Here is a 23063-nt window from a genome sequence, read left to right on the forward strand (position 1 = left end):
AAAGCAGGATGCTTCTTTCCTGTGGCGGGTTAATCTGAGATGAGGTACTCCCTAGTAATTTTTTTCTGCAAATACTACCACACAGTACAGTTGTACCTTGGTTTTCAAACAGCTTAGTTCTCAAATGTTTTGGCTCCTGAATGCCGCAAACCCGGAAGTGACTGTTCCGGTTTGCGAACTATTTTTAGAAGCCGACGGGGCTTCCGATTGGCTGCAGGAGCTTCCTGTAGCCAATCGGAAGTCGCACTTTGGTTTCCGAATGTACTGGGAGTCAAATGGACCTCCAGAACGGATTCCGTTCGACTTCCAAGGTACGACTGGAAGTGGATGTTAAAGAATCCCCTCCCCATATGGCAAATGCAAAATGTGAGAACTTTGCCAACAGGTTAAGCATTTCTCCAAAGTCCAAGCATTCACTGTCTAGTTAACTTACAGTAAAACTGAATTCATATCTCTTTGCATAGAAGTCTCTTTGCATACGGGAATATTCACAGGTAAGCTGAGTCTAGCATGGCAGCCTACGCTTTGCTATAGGGTTGGCATTGGAGAAAAGTAGGGGTTTGTGCCTTTAGCAGCTGTATGGCAGGCAGAAATTCAATAGGTTAATCCTTTCCAGTATGGAAATACAATTATGGGAAGATGTGCATTTGGTGCCAGGCGTTTGGAGCAGCCAGCAGAGAGGCAAGTCTTCATTTTAGAAAGAGCCCAGCCCTGAAATGTTTTGCAGTGTCTGAACATGAGCAGAGTACATTTTGTCAGCCACCTGCGTAATCAGACCTTGCTCTCCTCATACTTCTGAAACTATGGTAGAATGCTTCCATCCAAGCTATGGCTTTCGCAGAGGCTCTTTTCAAGCATTAACCCCTAGATGTAGACTTCTCCTCTTAGCATTTTATCCCAGCACTGGATTTAATGCAAAGCAGATGGGTAGCAAAATGCAATTAGCCTCCTAGACGCTTGCACAATATAATAATATATAATAAAATCACACTGACCTATTAAAACAGATTTTAAAAGACGAAGGGAAGAGTTAGGTTCACTGAGCAGGAAAGCAAGAGTGGAACCCATAACAACAACATCGTTGAAGCATTTGTATAAAATAAAAGAGATGAGCAAATGCAAATAGGCAACAGATTATTAGTAGTATTATTAGGAACACAGAGAACCTATTTCACCAAATTGGATAATTTCTGCAAGCCATGTCTGGCAGTCTAGAATGAGAAAAGTCTGGGTTGTTTCTCCCGTTCTAAGTTATTATTTGTTCTCTAAGCACCCTGAAGTGCTCTCAAGGCTGTTGCTGTTTTGTTTTAAAGTTGATTGAAGCATTTTTGTTGTTATCAGACTCCGAAGCAAATCTTTTTACCAGTTGCCTTAGTACGTCACCCCATCCCATAAATCCCAACTATTGGAGAGAAAATGATAGCAAGTGTTTGCATGTTCGTGTTCAGACCAGATACCACTATCATCAGTGCTGACATTGTGTCTCTTAAATCCTAGTCCATTGCCACCTCTTAATGTTCCTCGATCAAGGTTTCCCTTATTTATTTGTTTATTTCTTCTTCTTCGTTTAGATAGGGGAATGAATAATGTGGCTGTTTCCTTCCCTTCAGAAGGGCTTTAGCCCTTTGTCCCATCCTATCAATGAACCAACAAATAATTTCCAGGGACCTTGCAGTATGACAGTTTCACGCACAGCGTCACCGGCGACGGCAATTGCAGATTTAAGACCCGGTAAACTTTACAGATGGCAGTAGGCTATAATTGCCATGAAGCCCGGCACAATGTTGGAATCATTATGTGCATGACGTTATTAAACGAATCCTGTTAAAATCATGGCTGAGAGGGATGTGTGTGCCTGGATATAAGAATAGCTGGCCTTTATTTGACGGAGAACTTGGCAGCCTCAGAGCTGATCATCATCCCTGCAAGTCTCCTGTTAAATGGAGGAGTCTGTAGCTTTTCTGCAAATGACAGTTTGCCCAGCACTGGTACATTAAAGAATCTGTAAAATCCATGGCTTTTTTTCAGGCAGGACTTGGCAGAACTCAGTTCCTGCACTTCTAAGGTGGGTTCTGGCACCTTTCAGGTGGGCGCCATTGCCATTGCTCTCCCCAAGGAAGTTCGCTTGGCACCTTCATTGTACACCTTTAGGCGCCAGACAAAAAATGTTCCTTTTTAACCCGGCCTATGGTTGACTTGATTGGCATCCTATGCCCTTTTAAAATGTGTGTGGTTTTTTTAGGGGGGGTGTTACTGGGTTGTTCTTTTTATTTTGATTATATATTTTGTGGTTTTATATTTTGATTTTGTTCTGTGAACCTTTCCGAGACCTCCGGGTATAGGGCGGTATATAAGTTCAATAAATAATAACAATAAGAGAACAAGGGAGGCGTTCATGGTGAGTTGCGGCACCTCTTTTTTCTGGAAAAATAGCTCTGGTGAAATCCAACCCTTTTAAATCTTGGGCGTTTGGCTTGAAATAAGAAAAGAAAGTAAGACCACTTTACATTGGTCTTCTGTCATCAGCCATTGGTGCTTTTTTTGATATACAGTAATGCTTCTCCAGAGCCAGCCCAAGGCATTTTGCTAATTTTCAGTGGGTTGCACTAGTTACAAGATAGTGATGTGAGGAGCCAAATCTGCACCAGGCTCCTCATATTCAGAACTCTTTATTCTCAGATTACTGACAATTCACGGTTATGATCTGTCAGCTGGTCTCACACCCACTAATCTGTGCTCCATATTTTATTCTGAAAGTATAGAGTCGTGACGCAGTATCCCAGGGCTGCTGAGAGTAGGATGATGGTTAAGTTTCCTTCATTCCGGAATCAAGATCTCTTAAGTGTAGGTTACGGAAGCAGGTTTAATTATTTTCCTAATTGTACCAATTTTTCACTGAAGGGTGGCTTGAACTATATGCATCCTACACTTCTCCTCCAATAATGGTTTTCCGTTCAAAAGCTCACCTCAGGGTAATTCGGTCACATGCATTAGGTCTCTATGGAGATAGGTTTTTTCCTTTTTCCTTTTTTGTATAATTAAGCCTAGCACAGCTTTGCATTTTCCTGCTTTATGCTAAATTAATACCTTGACTCTGCCTTTCGGCACGAGGCTCTGGTAAAAAGGTATAGAGACCCCTGACCATTAGGTCCAGTCGTGACCGACTCTGGGGTTGCGGCACTCATCTCACTTTATTGGCTCTGGCAGTGCACTGTTAATTGAAAGCACCTTTATCAGTGGGAAGTATTCAGGAGTAATGTCTGCAACCCTAAGAAAGGCAGGGTGCACCCTGTTCTGAAGAGGCCCTGCCTCCACCCTGGGGTATTAGGTGGGCAGGAGGCCTGTCTGAACTCAAGTTAAGCCTCTGACATTCTAGCAAAACCTCGAGTCTGTGCAGCGAAGTAATTCCGATTGAATAAAGTTTATCTTGAAAGGATTGCAAGATAGCGAAGGTCTTGCGAAAAGCTTTGCAGCTCAGTTTCTGCACAACGGATTCAACTTTTGAGCAAAGCATCGTCTAGTTACCTTATCTCAGAGCTTAACAGCGGCTAGGTGCTGAAGTCTTTGAACGTAGCAGAAAGTGAGTAGGGATTTTTGTCCGTAGCAAGCCACAGTTCCTGCAGTGTTGCGCAAGAAACAGCAGGCTTGACAGGACAGAGAGTGAAATACAAAGTCGGATGTAGGAGGAAACACATAGACAGAAAGTAGGCAGAAAACAGACTGTAAGTCTAGAAGAGAGCTTTGGCGGCGTATGAAGCTCCGCCACTGGGTAAAGGATGGTTTTTATCAACCTACACTAGTGGCCAAAATTGTGGAAACCTTTAGGAAAAAGTGTATTTCTGAGGTTTAATGGCTCATAACACCTGATTGGCTCTCTAAACACTCCTGCTCACTGGCTACATTCAAATGAAGGAAACCTACTGTGTATCAACCTAAGCAAATTGTGCTTCCTTTTTCTGGTTATTTGGCTGTAACTTTTGATAGAATGGGATGCGGGTGGCGCTGTGGGTTAAACCACGGAGCCTAGGACTTGCCGATCAGAAGGTCGGCGGTTCGAATCCCCGCAACGGGGTGAGCTCCTGTTGCTCCCATAGAGTACCCATAGGGTAGCTTCTTTTAAAAAAAAATGGTTGAAAATTCTACTAGTATTTTGAGGCTTTGGAGAACAATCGGTGCTGTTCTGTTATTGTGGTTTTGTATTTCGAATCTTTATGGGGGCTATTCGGCTTTGCACATTGCCTCAAGCCATTTTAAAGAAAGGATTTAGGTATTGTTGAAATAAATGATAATCACTCGGAGGTGAGATTCTGGATTCATTGCTCTCATCAGTAAAAATACTGATGTTTGCTGTTGCGTGTCTCTACAAATAGCGCTAGCTGAAATCCCCCCAAAACCTAATTTTAGTGTGTTCTGGGATCATCTATGCTGTCTTGTTGACCTTCAGAGTTCTGGGAACTGATAGCCTGGGATTAATACCATGCAAAGTCTTTTACATCTTCATCATTAGTTTTAATCCAGGCCAGTTAGGAATGAGGCATGAATTACCATTATGAAGTTTGGCATGTTAATCAGCTTGACTGCATAGGATTGCAGGCTTAAGGATTAGGTAATCAATCATTGCATTGTCAGGGGGTGCAAAATGTTCAGTGAGTATCATTAATCAGATAAGAGCCGTCTGGTAATAACTCACGTAAAGTGCAAGCCTACACAGTGTCTACTCAAAAGTAAGTGCCATTGAGTTCAGTCGAGCTTACCCCCATATAAGGATTGCAGCTTTAGTTATCTAGAGAAAACCCATTCTGTAGTTTATACTGTCACTGACTGAATTAGATATGTCAATATCTGAATTTAAATTAAAGACAGGCATAGGCCATAGGGTTTAAAGTTCAGGCTACAAGGGGAAAGTTGGCCAGTTTGACGCTTTTTAACTTCCAGTTGGTAGACTTAGCCGTATATTTGCAATATTCAATGTTTAAACTTTGACACTGTTTCAGATCAGCTCTGGGCAACATGTTATTCAATATTACCAATTTATTCAAGACTGCCTATTCATTATACCGAATAAAATTATTCAGTAGATGCTAAGAGATGTGAGGAAGAATGAGAGCCCTTCAAAGGGTTATTGGAATTTGAAACAGAGTATTATAATTGGTTATGCTTTCCATTTCTATAAGTTATGATTATTTTATTGCTTGTTGTAAATTTATTCATGATGATCTGATAATGGGAATTTTTGTATACTCAGAGACAATATTTATATTATACCATATGTAAGGACATGGCTAGTTTTAATTGTGAATGTTGAAATGCTGTAATTTATTTGTCTATCAAATTAGAGATATGTTTATATTTTTAATTTAGTTAAAAAGAAAAAAATCTAGTCACCAGTGATGTAATACCTTCATCACAAAATCCTTGTTCATTTATAACATTTATGTGTTATAAATAACACATTTATGTGTTTCCCTTTCAAATCAAGTTTGCTGAAGGCATCTTACATATTGGTTTGTTTCCCCCGCTTTTCCTCCAAAAAGCTCAAGGCTTCGTACATGGTTCCATCTTTCCAGCTCTTATTTTATCTTCACAACAACTCTGCAAGGTAGACTAGAATGAGATTAATCAACTAGTGCTATTGTTGGCTTAACAGTAGGGATAATTTCAATTGGTGGAGTCAAATCTTAATTTGTGGAGGCTGAAAGTCAAGGTCACACAGTTGCTCCATTTAAAAAAAAGATGAATTGGTTATTTTATTCATGGGTTTCTGCAATAAGGATTTGAAAAGGAAATATTAATGATTGCCTGTCCATCTAAGCCCATGTGTGCTGGTTTATTCAGAGTCAGAGAGCCTGACCGCATCCTTTTACATCCACAAACATTGATCCTCTATATTAGCATGTGAATATTGAAATATTGTAGGGATGCTCGCTGTCCGTTCCCGTCTAAAAATAAGCTGAAATGTTTGTTGCAAGCCTGTCGGGAGAACTATGTTAAACCAATATTCATTATTCGCTGTGGAAAAGCATCAATAGCATCCCTGGTGTAAGCACATTAATTAGCTGGTTGGGTGGCTCGCATTGCGTCAGGGTGAATTTTCCAGTGCCTTCCCGAGATACTGTTTATGAAAAGAAACAAATAATATTGAAGCATCTCTTCATCTGCACATTGTGATGTCTATAAATAGTTGCTTTCAGCTTCTTGACAAGAGTTTAAATATTCAATATAAGCTTGGAAATATTTTTTTTAATGAAAAACAGCTGGGGGGGGGGAGTAGGAGGCTTGTTTAAAATTAGAAATAAAAATGTGTTTCCCCTTTCAGTAGGGAAATGATATATTTATTGTATGTGTTGATAATTACAAGTGCACAAGACTGTGCCCAGGCAATGGTGGTTGAGCCCACAATGTTTTTTCCCTAATGGACAAATGAGGATGGGGCTAAAGTTGCCAACTCTTTCTTGGCAGGGCCTTCGTGCGTTTAAAGTCTGCATAACTAGGCACACACACACACAAATTGGCAATCTAAATAATAACAGAAGTAAATTCTATTTTGAGAGAAAGTTTCAGCTGTTGAATTAATGCCTTCCATCAAAGGTGCAGGAGCCATTGCAGGGGCAGAGGAGAAAAAAACAGACAGCACTAAGTTGTACGACTTGGAAAAGGGGGCATCATTATGCAACGATATTATGCCCCTTCCCTCTACCCCACTAGGGCCAATATCCACCTGCCATGAAAGGTAGAGCTACTGTTAGATTACTTCCTGGGTGGCTCACATGGCCAATCTGCTCTCGTTTTTAATGCATACTGCTATTAGAATTGCACTGGGTGGGTTATTGGGGTATTGCTTTTGGTTTGCTTTTAATGTTGTGGCCTTGTTGTGAACCACCCTTAGACCTCTGGGTATAGGGCGGTGTATAAGTTGAAATAATAATAATAATAATAATAACAACTGTTTGCTTTGCCAGTAAAAAGCAATGTACATTGTTGTTTCGTTAGGCATCTTACACTTTTATTTGCTGCCAGATCCCAAATCTCTTTAAAAGAATTGTGTTTTAATGTTGTAACCCACCATGGGACCTTGGGGTAAAAGGCAGGTTAATAATAATAATAATAATAATAATAATAATAATAATAATAATAGGAATCAATGTATTGGCAGGGAGCGGTACAGCGGTCAGCACGTGTGAATAATGTAGAGCATCTTCACTTAGCCGTTACGTTAGATTTACCAGATGTGGCAAACTCCTTTAAGACTTGGGTGGATTTCAGCGGGTGCCATGGCAAGCTACTACACCAGCCCAAATGCCCTCCCTTCTTCTTCACAGCCCTTCTGATTGGTGGCTCACACACTGGCTGGGATTAACAGAAGAGGCACCTGTATTGACTGATACCTGCATGCAAGAGCTGGCCATTTTGCTACGAGTAATACCCACCTGGGGGACGCAGGTTAAACCACAGAGCCTAGGACTTGCCGATCAGAAGGTCGGCGGTTCGAATCCCCGTGACGGGGTGAGCTCCCATTGCTCGGTCCCTGCTCTTGTCAACCTAGCAGTTTGAAAACACATCAAAGTGCAAGTAGATAAATAGGTACCACTCTGGTGGGAAGGTAAATGGTGTTTCCATGCACTTCTCTGGTTCGCCAGAAGCGGCTTAGTCATGCTGGCCACATGACCCGGAAGCTGTACGCCGGCTCTCTCGGCCAATAAAGCGAGATGAGCACCGCAACCCCAGTCGGCCACGACTGGACCTAATGGTCAGGGGTCCCTTTACCCTTTATGTTTAATACCCACCTGGAGCCACTGGTTCACATCGTTGAGTGATTTCTTGCAATTCCATCAGTCTGCGGAGGGTTTGGTCCATTTGGGTGCTGTGTCACCAAACCCAATCTGCCATTTGCCAGCCTTCTTGCTTCCTCTGTCTCAGTGCTGCCCGTGGCAGAACTCATCGGGGAACAGGATGCAAGTCAAAATCCAAATAGTACCTCAGATTAAGAACTTTGCTTCAGGATGAGAACAGAAATCGTGCAGCGGTGGCACGGCAGGCCCCATTAGCTAAAGTGGTACCTCAGGTTAAGAACGGACCTCCAGAACAAATTAAGTTCTTAACCTGAGGTACCACTGTATCCTCAAGTGTTCAGTACAGTTCTGTTGAAACTGACATCAAAATTATTTCCTCAGGGTAAAAAAACCCTGAGCTTTTCCTTCTTCCTTGGTCTCTTGAGGCAGCTACCAAGAGGCTTTATTGAATGTCAGAAGGTGAACATTAAACCAGCTCTTTAACATTTGGCAGATTTCAAGAACCGCTGTGTGTTGTTGCTCCACTGTTTCTGTCTGGGACATGCATTTGTATGAAAAGGATCGAACAGTTCAGACAGAACACTCAAGTTGTAAATATCTCAGAAAAAGAAATTTTAATGAATGTTCTGCTTTCTTGCCCTTACAAGTTATGTACTGTAGAAGTCTCACTGTACCTGTATGTTCATAACTGGAAACCATGTTGGATGGTTGCCCTTTCTTTCTTGGTCCATGGCACATTGGGTTGAGGAGAATTTTATGGCTTCAGCTTAGACACTTGTAAGTTGAATTCCCAGGAACTCCAAGCCTTAAAAGCTGCATCTCGTACGGTACAGCCCTGTGCATGTTTGCCCACAAAACTCTCTGGGCTTGCTCCCAGATAAGTGTGCCTAAGATTGTATTGATAACATATGCAGTTTAAGTGCTTTTTTTTTTTTTCCATTTACTCATATCTATAATTTGAACGGACTAGTTGAGTATGTAATCAATGAGCTGGCACTATGAGGTTTTTGTCCGCAATTAACGATGTTCAAATAGGGGATCACACTGAAAGCACGAACGGCCCATGAGATGATTATTATCCCTTTCATCTAGTGTTTATTTTTCAGTGAATTTCCTGATGAAAGACAGGGTTTCATAAAACCTATATGCCTGCTCCCTGCCTTCCCGTCTGCATTTATCATTCCCCTTATTTGATCGAGTCTCTGATCCTGGATTTGTCTGCATTCGCCTTTATCGAAAGTGTAAGGAAACTTCAATAAGAAGACAATCGGCTGCTTCCCTGCCCTTGCCAATCATAGCTTTTTTGTGTATCATGTCTAGATTAGAAGACAGAACGCCACATTCACCCTCTAGTCCTTACCAGTTGAGGAGAGATGCAGATGATGACTAGCATCTATTACAGTGGTACCTCGGGTTACAGACGCTTCAGGTTACAGACTCCGCTAACCCAAAAATAGTACCTTGGGTTAAGAACTTTGCTTCAGGATGAGAACAGAAATCGCGCGGCGGCAGCAGCAGGACGCCCCATTAGCTAAAGCGGTACCTCAGGTTAAGAATGGACCTCCAGAACGAATTAAGTTCTTAACCTGAGGTACCACTGTATACTGGATGCTTTGTGATGCTGCAGGCCACTGAAATAATACATTCTTTCCCCCAGAGAATTCTGGGTACTGTAGTTTACCCCACCCCCACAGTGTGAAAATTCCCAGCAACCCTTAGCCCACTACAGTACCCAGCATTCTTTGAGACGGGAAATGTATATCGAATGTACTTTAAAGATATAGTGTGGATGCAGCCCAACGAGAATGAAGCAAGTGTTAAGTCTGATTGAGAACAATGGATACAATCCAGCCAATTCACTGGTTTCCATGGGACGGATGTGCAATGCAATCCTAGGCATAGAAGTAAAATTCACATTTCCCACAATATTCAGTGGGACATGCTCTCAGATAATAAGCAGGAGTAAGGTATCCGGCTGCAGTAGCTTTCTTACTGATATCAGTAAGGTGAATCTTCCCCATTGTTTGCAGTGCAAAGCCAATATGGTGACCCTCCTTCCCAACCCCGGTGAAGTTTTGTCAGGTATCACCTGCATCCAAATTTTCCCTCACATAAAATTCAGTGACCCCCTGAATTTCAGTCTCTCTCTCTCTCTCTCACACACACACACACCACTTTGCCTGTATACACACAGTGCTTTATACTGAATTTCTGCAGGTTTTTTTCTTTTCCTGTTCATAGCTTTCAGTGATAGCCAGCCCTGAGAAGTGACAAATAAATAATTGGAATAACAACAACAATTTAGGATTCCAATATATTTCACATCTCAGTTTGATTTTAAGGTGCTATATTGTCTTCAGCAGAGTTTCAAACACGGATATTCAGTGCAGTTAGTGGGTTGGAGGAAAATCAACAACAAAGTCGCACATACTTAGCCCCAACCATTGACGTCATTATCAGAGTAATTGTTTCAGCCATAATGCGCAATGGGACCACTGGTGAGCATTGCATAAGGGCAAGGCTGCCAGTGTGCTAGCCTATGGCACTGTTTGAGTGCCCTCGGCTTCTCATTGTTCAGATCTAATTAGAGGGCACTGTAATTCAAAATCAATTCATTTCCTGCTGGTTAGTAACTAATTCTCCCATCAGTGTGAGTCAAGAGATTATTTTTGCAGGTTAGAACTTTATTTAAGCTACAGTTCCACCTGAGACCAGCCGTGTGTGCAGGCGATAAACAACGGGCAAGAAGCAGACATCTTTCTCAGCCTTTCGTGTTAGTTAAAAGAAAGGTGCTTTAGTGGAGAGGGAAGGATCTCACATGGGTGATGCACCGTACCTGAACCCTGCAAAGGCAAAGCCTACCGCAGCAATGGCACAGAATAGAGCTATTTAACTTAAGTTGTTGTTGTCGTTTAGTTGTGTCCGACTCTTCATGACCCCATGGACCAGAGCACGCCAGGCACTCCTATCTTCCACTGCCTCCCACAGTTTGGTCAGACTCATGCTGGTAGCTTCGAGAACACTGTCCAACCACCTCATCCTCTGTCATCCCCTTCTCCTTGTGCCCTCAATCTTTCCCAACATCAGGGTCTTTTCCAGGGAGTCTTCTCTTCTCATGAGGCGGCCAAAGTATTGGAGTCTCAGTTTCCAGATCTGTCCTTCCAGTGAGCACTCAGGGCTGATTTCCCTAAGAATGGATAGGTTTGATCTTAAGTTACAAAATGGTAAATGTTTTTAAATTGCTTGTATGTAAGGACAAAGATATGGGACGCGGGTGGCGCTGTGGGTTAAACCACAGAGCCTAGGACTTGCCGATCAGAAGGTCAGCGGTTCGAATCCCCACAACGGGGTGAGCTCCCGTTACTCGGTCCTTCTCCTGCCAACCTGGCAGTTCGAAAGCACCTCAAAGTGCAAGTAGATAAATAGGTACCGCTCCGGCAGAAAGGTAAACGGCTTTTCCGTGCGCTGCTCTGGTTTGCCAGAAGCGGCTTAGTCATGCTGGCCACCTGACCTGGAAGCTGTACGCTGGCTCCCTCGGCCAATAAATCGAGATGAGCGCCGCAACCCCAGTCAGCCACAACTGGACCTAATCGCCAGGGGTCCCTTTACCCCTTCACCTTTAAGACAAAGATGACTTGCTTAAGCTATGCAGTCTAAGCTTGGAGCATCCATCCTAGACCTTCTTACTGGTAGGGTTTGCATGGTGGAAAAGAGAGGGCAAAAACCCTCCCAAGGTGAAAGGTATGCGAGCTTTCTTTGGTCTTAACCTCTCCCTGCATCAATTAGAGTTAAACCTCTTGGTTTTATGAGACTGGAGATATCCCCCAGAGAGGGCAAAGACAACTTCTCCCAGAAAACATATCATAACCCCCTTTCTTTTGAGTACAGTGGTACCTTGGTGCTTGAACTTAATCCATTCTGGGAGTCCATTCGACTACTGAAACCATTCGAAAACACAAGGTGCAGCTTCCAGTTGGCTGCAGGAGCTTCCTGCACTCAAGCAGAAGCCGCGCTGGACGTTCAACTCCGAAAAACGTTCGCAAAGTGGAACACTTAATTCTGGGTTTGCGGCATTCAGGAGCCGATTTGTTCGACGACTAAGCCGTTTGAGAACCAAGGGTACCACTGTACATGCTTCACTTAATCTAGTGTAGGGGAGTTAGTTTCCTTTCTTTGTTATAATGGATTGTACAAGCCATGTTTTATTAGAAGGGAATGCCTTAGAAGAGGCAGGAGCAAAGGGAATGATTCTTCTCATATTTATGTTATTGATTACGTTTTCCTGTGTTCCGCAATTTTTTAAATTTTCTCAAAGCATTCTACACTGCCGTTTCCCATTTATTCTCATGAGAGCCCTGTGAATTTTCTCACATTTTGGAGAATGTGACTGATCCAAAGTGAGTGCCATGGCTGAATAAGTAAGTACTTGAACCTGGATTTTCCCTGTCCAGCTCCAGTTCTCTAACTCAGGAGTAGCCAACATGGAAAGCGAAACTGATAAGACCTGGTGGGTGGTTTCTGGACACGTGTTACCTGCTAACATTTTGCATGCCCTAAAAATAGAGAACATGCACGGAAATATGTTAGCAATCCATGGTTCGTTTAGGGCATCCACTTTTTCTTGGCAAGAGGACTGTGCAGTAAGATTGAAATACAACAGATGCAGCTTCTTTAGTATGACAATGAAGGGCAGGTGGTGGAAACTTCACCTGTTGAATTTGCATAATTCCTGTGGCTGTTTAAAGTTTGGTAGTAATCCAGAAACCGAAAGCTACACCCAATCCACAGCTAACACAAGAGAAAAATATTGTAAAGGGTAGAAGGTGGTGTTTTAAATTTAGGCATCTGCTGAGTTTAACAACACATCTTCACAAGTATTCTTTTTCTGTAGCTCTTTCCAGGGATAATAGATAAGTTTTCCTCTCTTCAGAAGTTCAAAAAAAGTCCAGCTATTTTCTAAAAATGAAAGCTATGGGTGTCGTCCCCCCCCCAGCACCTTTTTTTTTTTTTTTTGCTGTGAACCAATTCTGGAAAAAAGGACTTCATTCCCAGGGAAAATATTTACTTCTTGTTGTTTGAATACTGGAATGATTATGGTCTGGGTGGTCTCAGAAATTTAATTTCTGCAACTTGGTACTGTGTGATCATAACACATTTTCTTCAGAAGGATAGAATTTCAAACTTAGTTTATTCAAAATATTGCACATACAAGCCAACAGATTTAGAGGAGTCATTGCAGCTTGAATTTATAGAGTGTAATCATTAGCATGTTAGCAGTTTCTGCAGAAAATCTAATTCATTAAAGCATTTTCTGAAGAAAAAAACCAATAGCTTTTTTCTTCTTCTCCCAGTAGAAATTTTAAAAGTGTGACTTTAAGCACGACAGGTAGTAGTTTAATCATGTCAGCATTATTTAAACACATTGCTTTTGTTCATTAATTAGTGCAGCTTCCAGCTTTGCTTAGTTTTACTGTGTAGTTTGGCTGCTTGTGATTTTTTTTTAATTTTTTAAATGCGGCATCATGTGCTGCTTGATGGTGAGCCCAGTCCGATAATCCTCAATCTGCTCAGGGCTGAGTTGGATCTGCCCTTTCATATATAGATATTAGACGGGATAAAGGTACCCCTGCCCATCAGGGCCAGTCGTGTCTGACTCTAGGGTTGCGCGCTCATCACGCTCAAGAGGCCGGGAGCCGGTGCTGTCCGAAGACACTTCCGGGTCACGTGGCCAGCGTGACTAAGCTGCATCTGGCGAGCCAGCACCAGCGCAGCACACGGAAACGCCGTTTACCTTCCCACTAGAAAGTGGTCCCTATTTATCTACTTGCACTTAGGGGTGCTTTCGAACTGCTAGGTAGGCAGGAACTGGGACCGAGCAACGGGAGCTCACCCCGTCACAGGGATTCGAACCGCCGACCTTTCGATCGGGAGGTCCTAGGCTCTGTGGTTTAACCGACAGCGCCACCCGCGTCCCTATATTAGACAGGATGCATAGCCTTAATAAAAAAGCAGTGCAACAAACAGTAAACTGTGGACAGCCGATGTTTACAGATGCAAACCCCATGTACTTCATTCAGCATCTGAGATCTCACTATGGGTCTCTTCCCTTCCCCAACCAAGGTTTTTTTTGTAGTGAGACTCCAAATTCCATCACTCCCAATGATCAGGGAAGATGGAGCTCATCTGAACGGCCAGCGTTTCCCAACCCCAGCTCAACTCTGTTGACCTCTCTGAATTCCCCAATAAAAGAATAGCAGGATTGACACTTTGAAACAAATTAATCCCTTTTATACCCATGTTTAAGATATTGGGAATCCCCAGGCTTATTGGAATTCCAGGCACAAAGTGTTTGCATACGAGCGTGATACATCCATTTATAGTATGCGACCATCCTCCGAGGCAGTCTCAGCTGGCAGTGAAATCACCAATTTCCACTTCGTGTGAATGTTTGCGCCGAAAGATAGCAAGATACAAAATCATTTCCCGCTCACTTGATTAAGTTGATTAAGAGAATTATCTCAGTTGGCAGTTTTTTTGTTTGTTTCAAGAAGGTTAGGGAAATTACCTACCCATTGATTTTTCTTGTGGAAACTTAATCGCAGGTATTGGTGTGTGAATACAGATGTGAATATGTTATTTATAAGAGTGAGCAAAAAAATTAATTAGAAGAATATTTTTTACACAATCCCAGTATTGGAGAGGGGGGATCCACTCTAGGTTCAGGAATCAGCTATGACATCAAAAACCTAAGGTTTATTATTGTTACACCTGAAACTGGAAGACTTAGTTTTTCACTGAGAGCATTTGAGATGCTTGTCATTAGATATTTCCCTGCCCGTTATACCACATGGTGTTCCAACTTTGCCAGTTTAATGTTAGTGCACGTGAGCAGGATTAAAAATGAACCTATTTTTGTTTGCAGGTGACTTATTTTTAAAAATTGTGCCTGGACCTTTGCACAGACATGGCAAGGCAGATCCCTGTGGGCAGTAACCCGTTGTTACTTGCTCACTCAATTGCTTCCTATGCCCACTTAACTGTAAGCGCAGCCTGCTCTTTGGCTTCCCTGTTTTCTGCTCTCTCTCTCTCTCTCCAGAAGTGAGGGAAAGCTGCAGGCAGGAGCAATTAGAACAGGAATGGGGAACCTGTACCCCTTCAGGTGTGTCTCTTTTGTAGGAAACATATACAGTGGTGCCCCGCAAGACGAATGCCTCGCAAGACGGAAAACTCGCTAGACGAAAGAGCTTTCCGTTTTGGAGGTGCTTCGCAAAACGAATTTCCTATGGGCTTGCTTCGCAAGACGACAATGTCTTGCGAGTTCCTGCTGGTTTTTTTTCCTCCCTCCCTCTTTCTAAGCTGCTAAGCCGCTGATCCGATCAGCAGATAAGCCACTAATAGCGCTAATCCACTAATCCGTCAATGGGCTTGCTTCGCAAGACGAAAAAACCGCTAGACGAAGAGAATCACAGAACGGATTCTTTTCGTCTTGCGAGGCACCACTGTACAGTGGTACCTCAGGTTACATACGCTTCAGGTTACAGACTCCACTAACCCAGAAGTAGTGCTTCAGGTTAAGAACTTTGCTTCAGGATGAGAACAGAAATCGTGTAGCAGTGGCACAGCAGCAGCAGGAGGCCCCATTAGCTAAAGTGGTGCTTCAGGTTAAGAACAGTTTCAGGTTAAGAACGGACCTCCGGAATGAATTAAGTACTTAAGCCGAGGTACCACTGTACTCTTTTTAGGCGTTCTGCGATTTCCAATTTTTGGACTACAGGTTCCAGCATCCCTGGTCATTGCCCATGCTGACTGGGGCTGATGGGAAGGTTAGCCTGGGAACATCTGGAAGGCCACAGGGCCCCTATCCTTGAGTTAGAGAATACTTGAAAGGCAAGCAACACAATTGCCAGGTCTCTTCCTGACAGGGGCCCCGGTGATTTTAACAGCCGCATGGTAGGCAGAAAATTGAAACCGGGACAGCATTTCCTCCCTCGAGGGTGCCGCAGCAGAAAAGGCTACGTCTGTTGACGTTCTGCCTGCCATGTGGTTCTTCATGGCACACAACTTTGGGGGAATTGTGGTAACTCTGCATGAGTGTCTTCTGCCTATTTCACTGGATTCGCATACAGTGGTACCTCAGGTTAAGTACTTAATTCGTTCCGGAGGTCCGTTCTTAACCTGAAACTGTTCTTAACCTGAAACACCACTTTAGCTAATGGGGCCTCCTGCTGCCACTGTGCCACCGGAGCACGATTTCTGTTCTCATCCTAAAGCAAAGTTCTTAACCCGAGGTACTATTTCTGGGTTAGTGGAGTCTATAACCTGAAGCGTATGTAACCTGAGGTACCACTGTATTCCATTTACAGCTCTGAAAAGAGTTGCGAAGGAAACCTTCAGAAGTGTAAGAAGCAGTATCTCGTATCAGTTTGAGCCTCTGCACACAAGTGGCAACAGAGCCCAAGGTGTTACTTTATTTCAGCAAGTACACCTTCTGGTGCTAATACGATACATGTCAACATGCCTTGGCTTTTCATTATCAACTTGAATGGAGCTAGCAACAAACTACTCTAAAGCACACTCCCCACCCCAAAGAATTAGGAGTTAAGAATTACCCATCCCTAGAAGGGTGCCCAGGGACGCGGGTGGCGCTGTGGGTTAAACCACAGAGCCTAGGACTTGCCGATCAAAAGTCAGCGGTTCGAATCCCCGCGATGGGGTGAGCTCCCGTTGCTCGGTCCCTGCTCCTGCCAACCTAGCAGTTCGAAAGCACGTCAAAAGTGGAAGTAGATAAATAGGTACCACTCCAGCGGGAAGGTAAACGGCGTTTCTGTGTGCTGCTCTGGTTTGCCAGAAGCAGCTTAGTCATGCTCGCCACATGACCCGGAAGCTGTACGCCGACTCCCTCGGCCAATAAAGCGAGATGAGCACCGCAACCCCAGAGTCGGTAACGACTGGACCTAATGGTCAGGGGTCCCTTTACCTTTACCTTTAGAAGGGCTCCCAGGCTGTTTTCCCATGAGGCCCAGTGCAGAGTGAGCCTATTCATTAAAACAAGGCAATAGCTAGGTCTGTTAACTCATTCAGAGATGCAACAGGACAGTGTCTTCCGAGTCTGTGCGCTGGGAATTGTTCAGTCACATCTGCAGCAGAAATGGGACAGCCATACCCATCCTCCAAACTGGGAGGAAAGACGACCAGAGCAGTGGGTAGGTGCATTCAGCTCAGAGCAGCTTCACCTTATTTATTTAGCTCATTTATATTCTACTTTTCCTCCAATCCAGGTTGTTCAGAGCAAACTTTCATCTCCAACCCCTTTTTATGTCCCTCGTAGATTTGACCCGATAGGTACTGACTGGCTCAAAGCAAGGGGCCATCTGCACTAGACATTAAAAGCAGTTATCGTGCCACATTAAACAGTCATGGCTTCCCCACCAGAGAAGAACTGGAACCATACTTGGTTAAGGGTTCTGAGAGTATTGTTCTCATGGGACTACAACTCCCAGAGTTCCATGAATATAAACTGTTAAACCACTCTTGAGAACTGTAGGAAAATAGGGGTTGCCTAAAAAAAAGGGACGCGGGTGGCGCTATGGGTTAAACCACAGAGCCTAGGACTTGCCAATCAGAAGGTCGGCAGTTCGAATCCCCGCGACGGGGTGAGCTCCCGTTGCTCAGTCCCAGCTCCTAGCAGTTTGAAAGCACGTCAAAGTGCAAGTAGATAAATAGGTACCGCTCCGGCGGGAATGTAAACCGTGTTTCCGTGCTCTGCTCTGGTTCACCAGAAGCAGCTTAGTCATGCTGGCCACATGACCTGGAAGCTGTACGCCGGCTCCCTTGGCCAATAAAGCAAGATGAGCGCCGCAACCTCAGAGTCAGCCACAACTGGACCTAATGGTCAGGGGTCCCTTTACCTTTTTAACTTTTACTACCGTTAACCAACCACAGTTCCTAGAATTCTTTGAGGGAAGCCACGGCTGATACCGCTTTAAATGTGTACAGCAGATGGGATCCCAGGGAGGTGCATGGTTAAAATTCGGACTCCCAAGTCCTACCCCAATGCTCTAACCATTACTCCACACTGTCACCGATACACAGAAAGAATTGCACATTTTTTTAACAGCTCCCATGGCTACATTACAGAGCTAGTTACAAAATCAGTTGCCCTCCTTTTCCTGACCCCCTCCCCAATAGGAGAATGACCTAATTATATCCCCCCTGGGACGGACCTACAGTGCATGCACATTCACTCTCTGATGCAGGATTAACTAGTTCTAGATAAACCTACGTATTAACTATAATGCACCATGCGCTACTTTGGTGACAATTTTTACGAATGTTCTTAGTCCTGGCATCCCTCTGTCTGCTTCTCCTCATCCCATCGCAACTAATTATGGTGTACAAGAGAATGTCTTAATAAAGGTAAAGGGACCCCTGACCATTAGGTCCGGTCGTGGCCGACTCTGGGGTTGCGGTGCTCATCTCGCTTTATTGGCCAAGGGAGCCAGGGTACAGCTTCCGGGTCATGTGGCCAGCATGACTAAGCCGCTTCTGGCGAACCAGAGCAGCGCACGGAAACGGCGTTTACCTTCCCACTGGAGCAGTACCTATTTATCTACTTGCACTTTGACGTGCTTTCGAACTGCTAGGTTGGCAGGAGCAGGGACCAAGCAATGGGAGCTCACCCCGTTGCGGGGTTTCGAACCGCCGACCTTCTGATTGGCAAGTCCTAGGCTCTGTGGTTTAACCCACATCAAAATAAAGCTGGCATTTGGGACCATGACTAACTGAATCAAAAGTTTTGCTTTTGCCAGCTTGCCTCCATCTTGTCCCCAATTCTGTCTCTTGGTCTGCCATCTTCTCTAACTGCCTAGCTGACAAGGGTTGGCAATCAAGGACAGGGAAAGGTCAAAGTCACCTTTTCACTCTCTCCTGCCTGTCTGGTCTTTTGGCTCCACTCTCTTTATCCTGAGTTCCTCCTCCGTCTTGTTCCAGCTTGGATTCAGCCTTGGCTCGCTGGTACTCAAACAGACAATCTCCCTCCCTTTTAGAATAGCCTTTTCTGACAACACATTGATCTCTGCTGCGTTTTCCCTCCCAAGGAACTCTACAAGGACGATCCACTGCCCAAACCAAAGATCCTAATGCTACCCACACTCTGCTAATTTATAAATCTTTCTAGGTTTTAGGCCGGCTCTGCTGGATTGTCTTTTCAGCAGAAACAGAGCCAGAAAGGCCACAGAGCAAGGAGGTTTTCCTAGTAGCAGGTCTAACTTCCTTCTGTCAGTCTTGTTCCTGAAGGGTTTACTTTCTGAACAGAAATAGGTTTCAGAAATGCAGTCACGTGCCATGAGCAAGCATTGTTGCGTAGTAGTCATACCTCAGGTTGCAAACGCTGCGGATTGCGCATTTTCGGGTTACGGACCGCACCGAACCAGAAGTACCGGAACAGGCTACTTCCAGGTTTCAGCACTCGTGCATGCACAGAACTGCTAAATTGCACTTTGCGCATGTGCAGAAGCGACGAATTGTGTCACCTGCGTGCGCAGACACAGCGCTGTGGGTTGCGAACGTGCCTCCTGCATAGATCACATTTGCAACCCAAACTATGACTGTATGAATTTTAAAAATATGCTGGGGGGTGTGTGTGTGAAAGGAGAAGAGACAGCAACTGCGAGGAAATTGAAACTACTCCCTTTCCCCTAAGTATAATTTCCATCATGGCAAAGTGCATCCTTCTTAGAAACATTGGGCACCCGTAAGGCGTTTGCTTTAAATGAAAATCACAAATATGGGAGTGGCTTTCATTTTCAAGTAATTAAAAGATCTGTAAAGAGGAAGGAGTTGGACCTATCAGCCTGGTGCGCATGTCATGACGGCCAAACCATGCCTTTGTGCAGATGTGTTAGGATCCTGTGCTCCTCTCCCAGTCCTGCTGTGCTTTCAAGGCTAAGCAATATCTTGATTGCTCCAGGTCGTCATAATATAAAGGAATGGACAAAATGAGACCGGACAAGCAGAAATGGCAAAGGAGAATGAATATAGCTTTCTGGTCTCCCTTTGGATAGCCGATATGTAGGCACCCATGAAATTCAATGCTACAGAAGGTCAGACAGACACACTTTGTCTTCATTTCATAAATGGACAATTTCATGGTTATTAGAATTCATAAGTAAGGCCAAAAGGAAAGGAAAAAAGAGAAATGCAGCCCTGATGAAAGCCAATAAGTCTCAGGCTTCTTGGCATAAGATGACAGCAGCTGGAAATAGCTAATTCTGTTTGATTTATAATATTATAAATTCTGCAGGCACTTTATAGAATTAGAGCCAAGATGTCATCTTCAAAGGGACCCAAGGCTACAGACTCAGAAATAGTTTGACTGAAGTCAGCTGAGTTACAGTGGTGTCCAATGGGCAAGAGAGTGAAGCACTGAAAAAAACCAAATATTCCAGTAGGGCTAGGGGTGCTTAAGGCCTGGCTCGTACCATGCATTTTATACTTCAATACACAAAGGGAATAATACAGAGGTTTACATTGCCTCCTAATACTTTCATTTGTGTTTCATTTTGCAGTTTTTCCCCTACGGAGATGCTTCAAAGTTTGCCCAACATGCCTTTAGAACCTTTGATAAGAATGGCGACGGAACCATTGACTTCAGAGAATTTATCTGCGCGCTATCTATCACCTCAAGGGGCAGTTTTGAACAGAAGCTAAACTGGGCCTTCAATATGTACGACTTAGATGGAGATGGAAAAATCACAAGAGTGGAGATGCTGGAAATTATAGAGGTGAGATTGTACACACACCATCATAGAATTGTACAGCTGGAAGGGACCTCAAGTTGTCCCATACTGGGGATTGAACCTGCAACCTTGCCATGGGTAAACTAAGCAACTGACCTATCCAGGCTGAATGAACACTGAAAGCCTGTTTCCAGTATTGTGTCACACGTGACATAAGAAACAGCTTTTAAAAAAGAAAACCGTTCTGTGATTAGTTTTATAGTTATGATTATAATGTCAATTCCCTTGGGGCCTTTGTGGGTAAACTGCCAATCCTAAACATATGTGCTCCAAAGCAGAGTAGACATTCAATTTAGTGACCTTCCTTCTAGTTGATGTGTAGAGTTGTAGCCTAAATAAATTTAACACAGGATGGGGTTAAGAAGATAAGAGCAGGTCTGACCCCCAGTAACTGGCAATGCCAAATGCAGGGCATAGTCACGGAGTGGGCTTATTAATTTTGTCCTATATACCTGACATCATTAAGTCCCATGAGAAATAGAAAATGCTTCTGCAGTAACTGCAAAACTTGCTCTCTGTTCCCGGCCCTCTCTGGCAGATGCATCCCCAGTAGTTCTCTCACTGTAGCCTTCCCATTTCCAAAAGCCAAATGTTGAGCATCCCCTAGACATTCTCTCTAGTGGTTTGTGAACTTCGCTGCAGAATAGCTGATGCTCATGCAAGATTCTCACTAGCTTATGAACACCATGTAGCAAACATGAAAATACTCGTTGGTATAGCAGATCAGCCTCACATAATGCATTTCATGTTTCCTGCTTAACTCTCTAGTTGAAATCCTTTAAATTTAAAAGTGCAAGACTGCGCAATCACAAGTTAAGTTGCAATGCTATGCCCATTTACTTGTAAATAAGTGCCACTTAACAGGACTTGCCTCTGAGTGGACACTGTGTTTCAAAGGCCAGGCTAATCGTGCTGGACCTTAAGAACTTTTCTTTCTCTCTCTCTCTCCCCTCAAGGCCATTTATAAAATGGTGGGCACTGTGATAATGATGAAAATGAACGAAGATGGCCTCACACCGGAGCAAAGAGTGGATAAGATTTTCAGCAAGATGGATAAGAACCATGATGACCAGATCACACTGGATGAATTCAAAGAAGCTGCAAAGAGCGACCCTTCCATTGTATTACTCCTGCAGTGTGACATTCAGAAATGAGCTCATGTAAAAATGCTTTCATGGACTGCACAGAAATTTAAATGTTCCATTCAGTTTGCAGCTATTTCCACACATACACACACACACACACACACACACACACACACACACACACACACAAACAAACAAAACAAACAAAAAAATTGCTTGGACTACCTATCAATGGACTTGCTTCTTGTGTTTGAAACACTTGTGTGCATGAGAATGTCAATTGCTACAGAATTTTAAAAGTATATATTATAAGAAAAAAAATGCCACGATGTGATGTGTGCAATGTCATTTCATGAGTCTTATTCCTCCGATGCCTGTGCAGCACTTCCATGCTGCAATGAACTATATGCTATTTATTGTTCATGTTTTACTGATGCTAGTTCTATGTCTCCTAAACTGGGTAATGTTAGTGACACTGAAAACCCCATGGTAGTGTAAACTGTTCATTAGCAAACATGACACCCTTCTGCTGTATGTAGTGGACAGACAGAGGGAAGCTCCTCAGTTCTTGAGTCTGGTCCAGACATGTGCTCGTACTGTCAGTGAATATTAATGTATTCATTTGCATGACTTTTAGGTTTGCCTTAATTCTTACCTCATTTGCATCCTTTCAACCAGACAAAAAAAGAGAGAGCTATGTCAGAGGAATGAAGTATATGATGAAACCGTCTAAAAAAAGCTAACCCTGCTAAAGTGTTCCCTAAATTGAAAGTTAACATATAAATATATATAATATAAATATATATAAACACATTTAAAATACTGTTTTACTGGAAGTTTAAAAAAGTTTTGTTGGGAGTGTATTAATTTCTGCTTGAAGTTTTCATAAGCTTCCAAAGAGGTTGAAATCAATGTCCCGAAATAAATTTATAACATTTGACTTCTCCTTTGTTTTCTTTTACATGAATAACTTGTCTTTCTTGGGCAGAGAGCATCACTGCGGCTTTCTGTGATTTATAGACTAGTCCACAAAGAAGTCTGTAGAACATTTGGATTTTGAGGCATCTGGGGCCCACGCAAGAAAGCAGATGTAAGGCTGCAAGCTTCAGCATTTAGGTTCCAATAAAATCACTGAGCTACTTCCAAGGTGTATGAGGAACTTTAACAACCCTGTGCATTTGTGCTGAGAAATCAATCCAGTAAGATTTACTCCCAGGAAAGTGCTATAGGATTGCAACCTTAGGTAACTTAGATAAAACGCAAGTAGCTGAACTGTGGACCAGGTAAGGACTATCACACACACAAAAATCATTAAGTTTTGGTATGATTCTGCAACATCAGAAAAATGTATCTGAGAAAACCCATGGCGGAGCACTCCTAACCAAAGCTTT

At 43.3% G+C, this 23063-nt stretch overlaps 2 protein-coding genes and 1 long non-coding RNA gene across 5 annotated transcripts in view; 2 read left to right on the forward strand and 1 right to left on the reverse strand.

Moving 5' to 3' along the window:
• Window positions 1-21853, forward strand: part of VSNL1 (visinin like 1) — a 108621-nt gene extending 86768 nt beyond the window's left edge. The window contains exons 3-4 of the mRNA XM_083495777.1: window positions 20357-20572; window positions 21544-21853. Of these exons, the coding sequence (XP_083351903.1) occupies window positions 20357-20572; window positions 21544-21741 (414 nt within the window). The 3' untranslated portion in view covers window positions 21742-21853. The remainder of the gene's footprint in view (window positions 1-20356; window positions 20573-21543) is intronic.
• The window catches only part of LOC310703468, a 155531-nt gene that overhangs the window by 71494 nt on the left and 60974 nt on the right, over window positions 1-23063 (reverse strand). The gene's annotated exons all lie outside the window — the stretch shown is intronic.
• The window catches only part of GEN1 (GEN1 Holliday junction 5' flap endonuclease), an 88341-nt gene that overhangs the window by 6109 nt on the left and 59169 nt on the right, over window positions 1-23063 (forward strand). The window lies entirely within an intron of this gene.

The sequence above is a fragment of the Podarcis liolepis genome, assembly GCF_965112155.1.
Source record: "Podarcis liolepis genome assembly, chromosome: 3".
Lineage (NCBI taxonomy): Eukaryota > Metazoa > Chordata > Lepidosauria > Squamata > Lacertidae > Podarcis > Podarcis liolepis.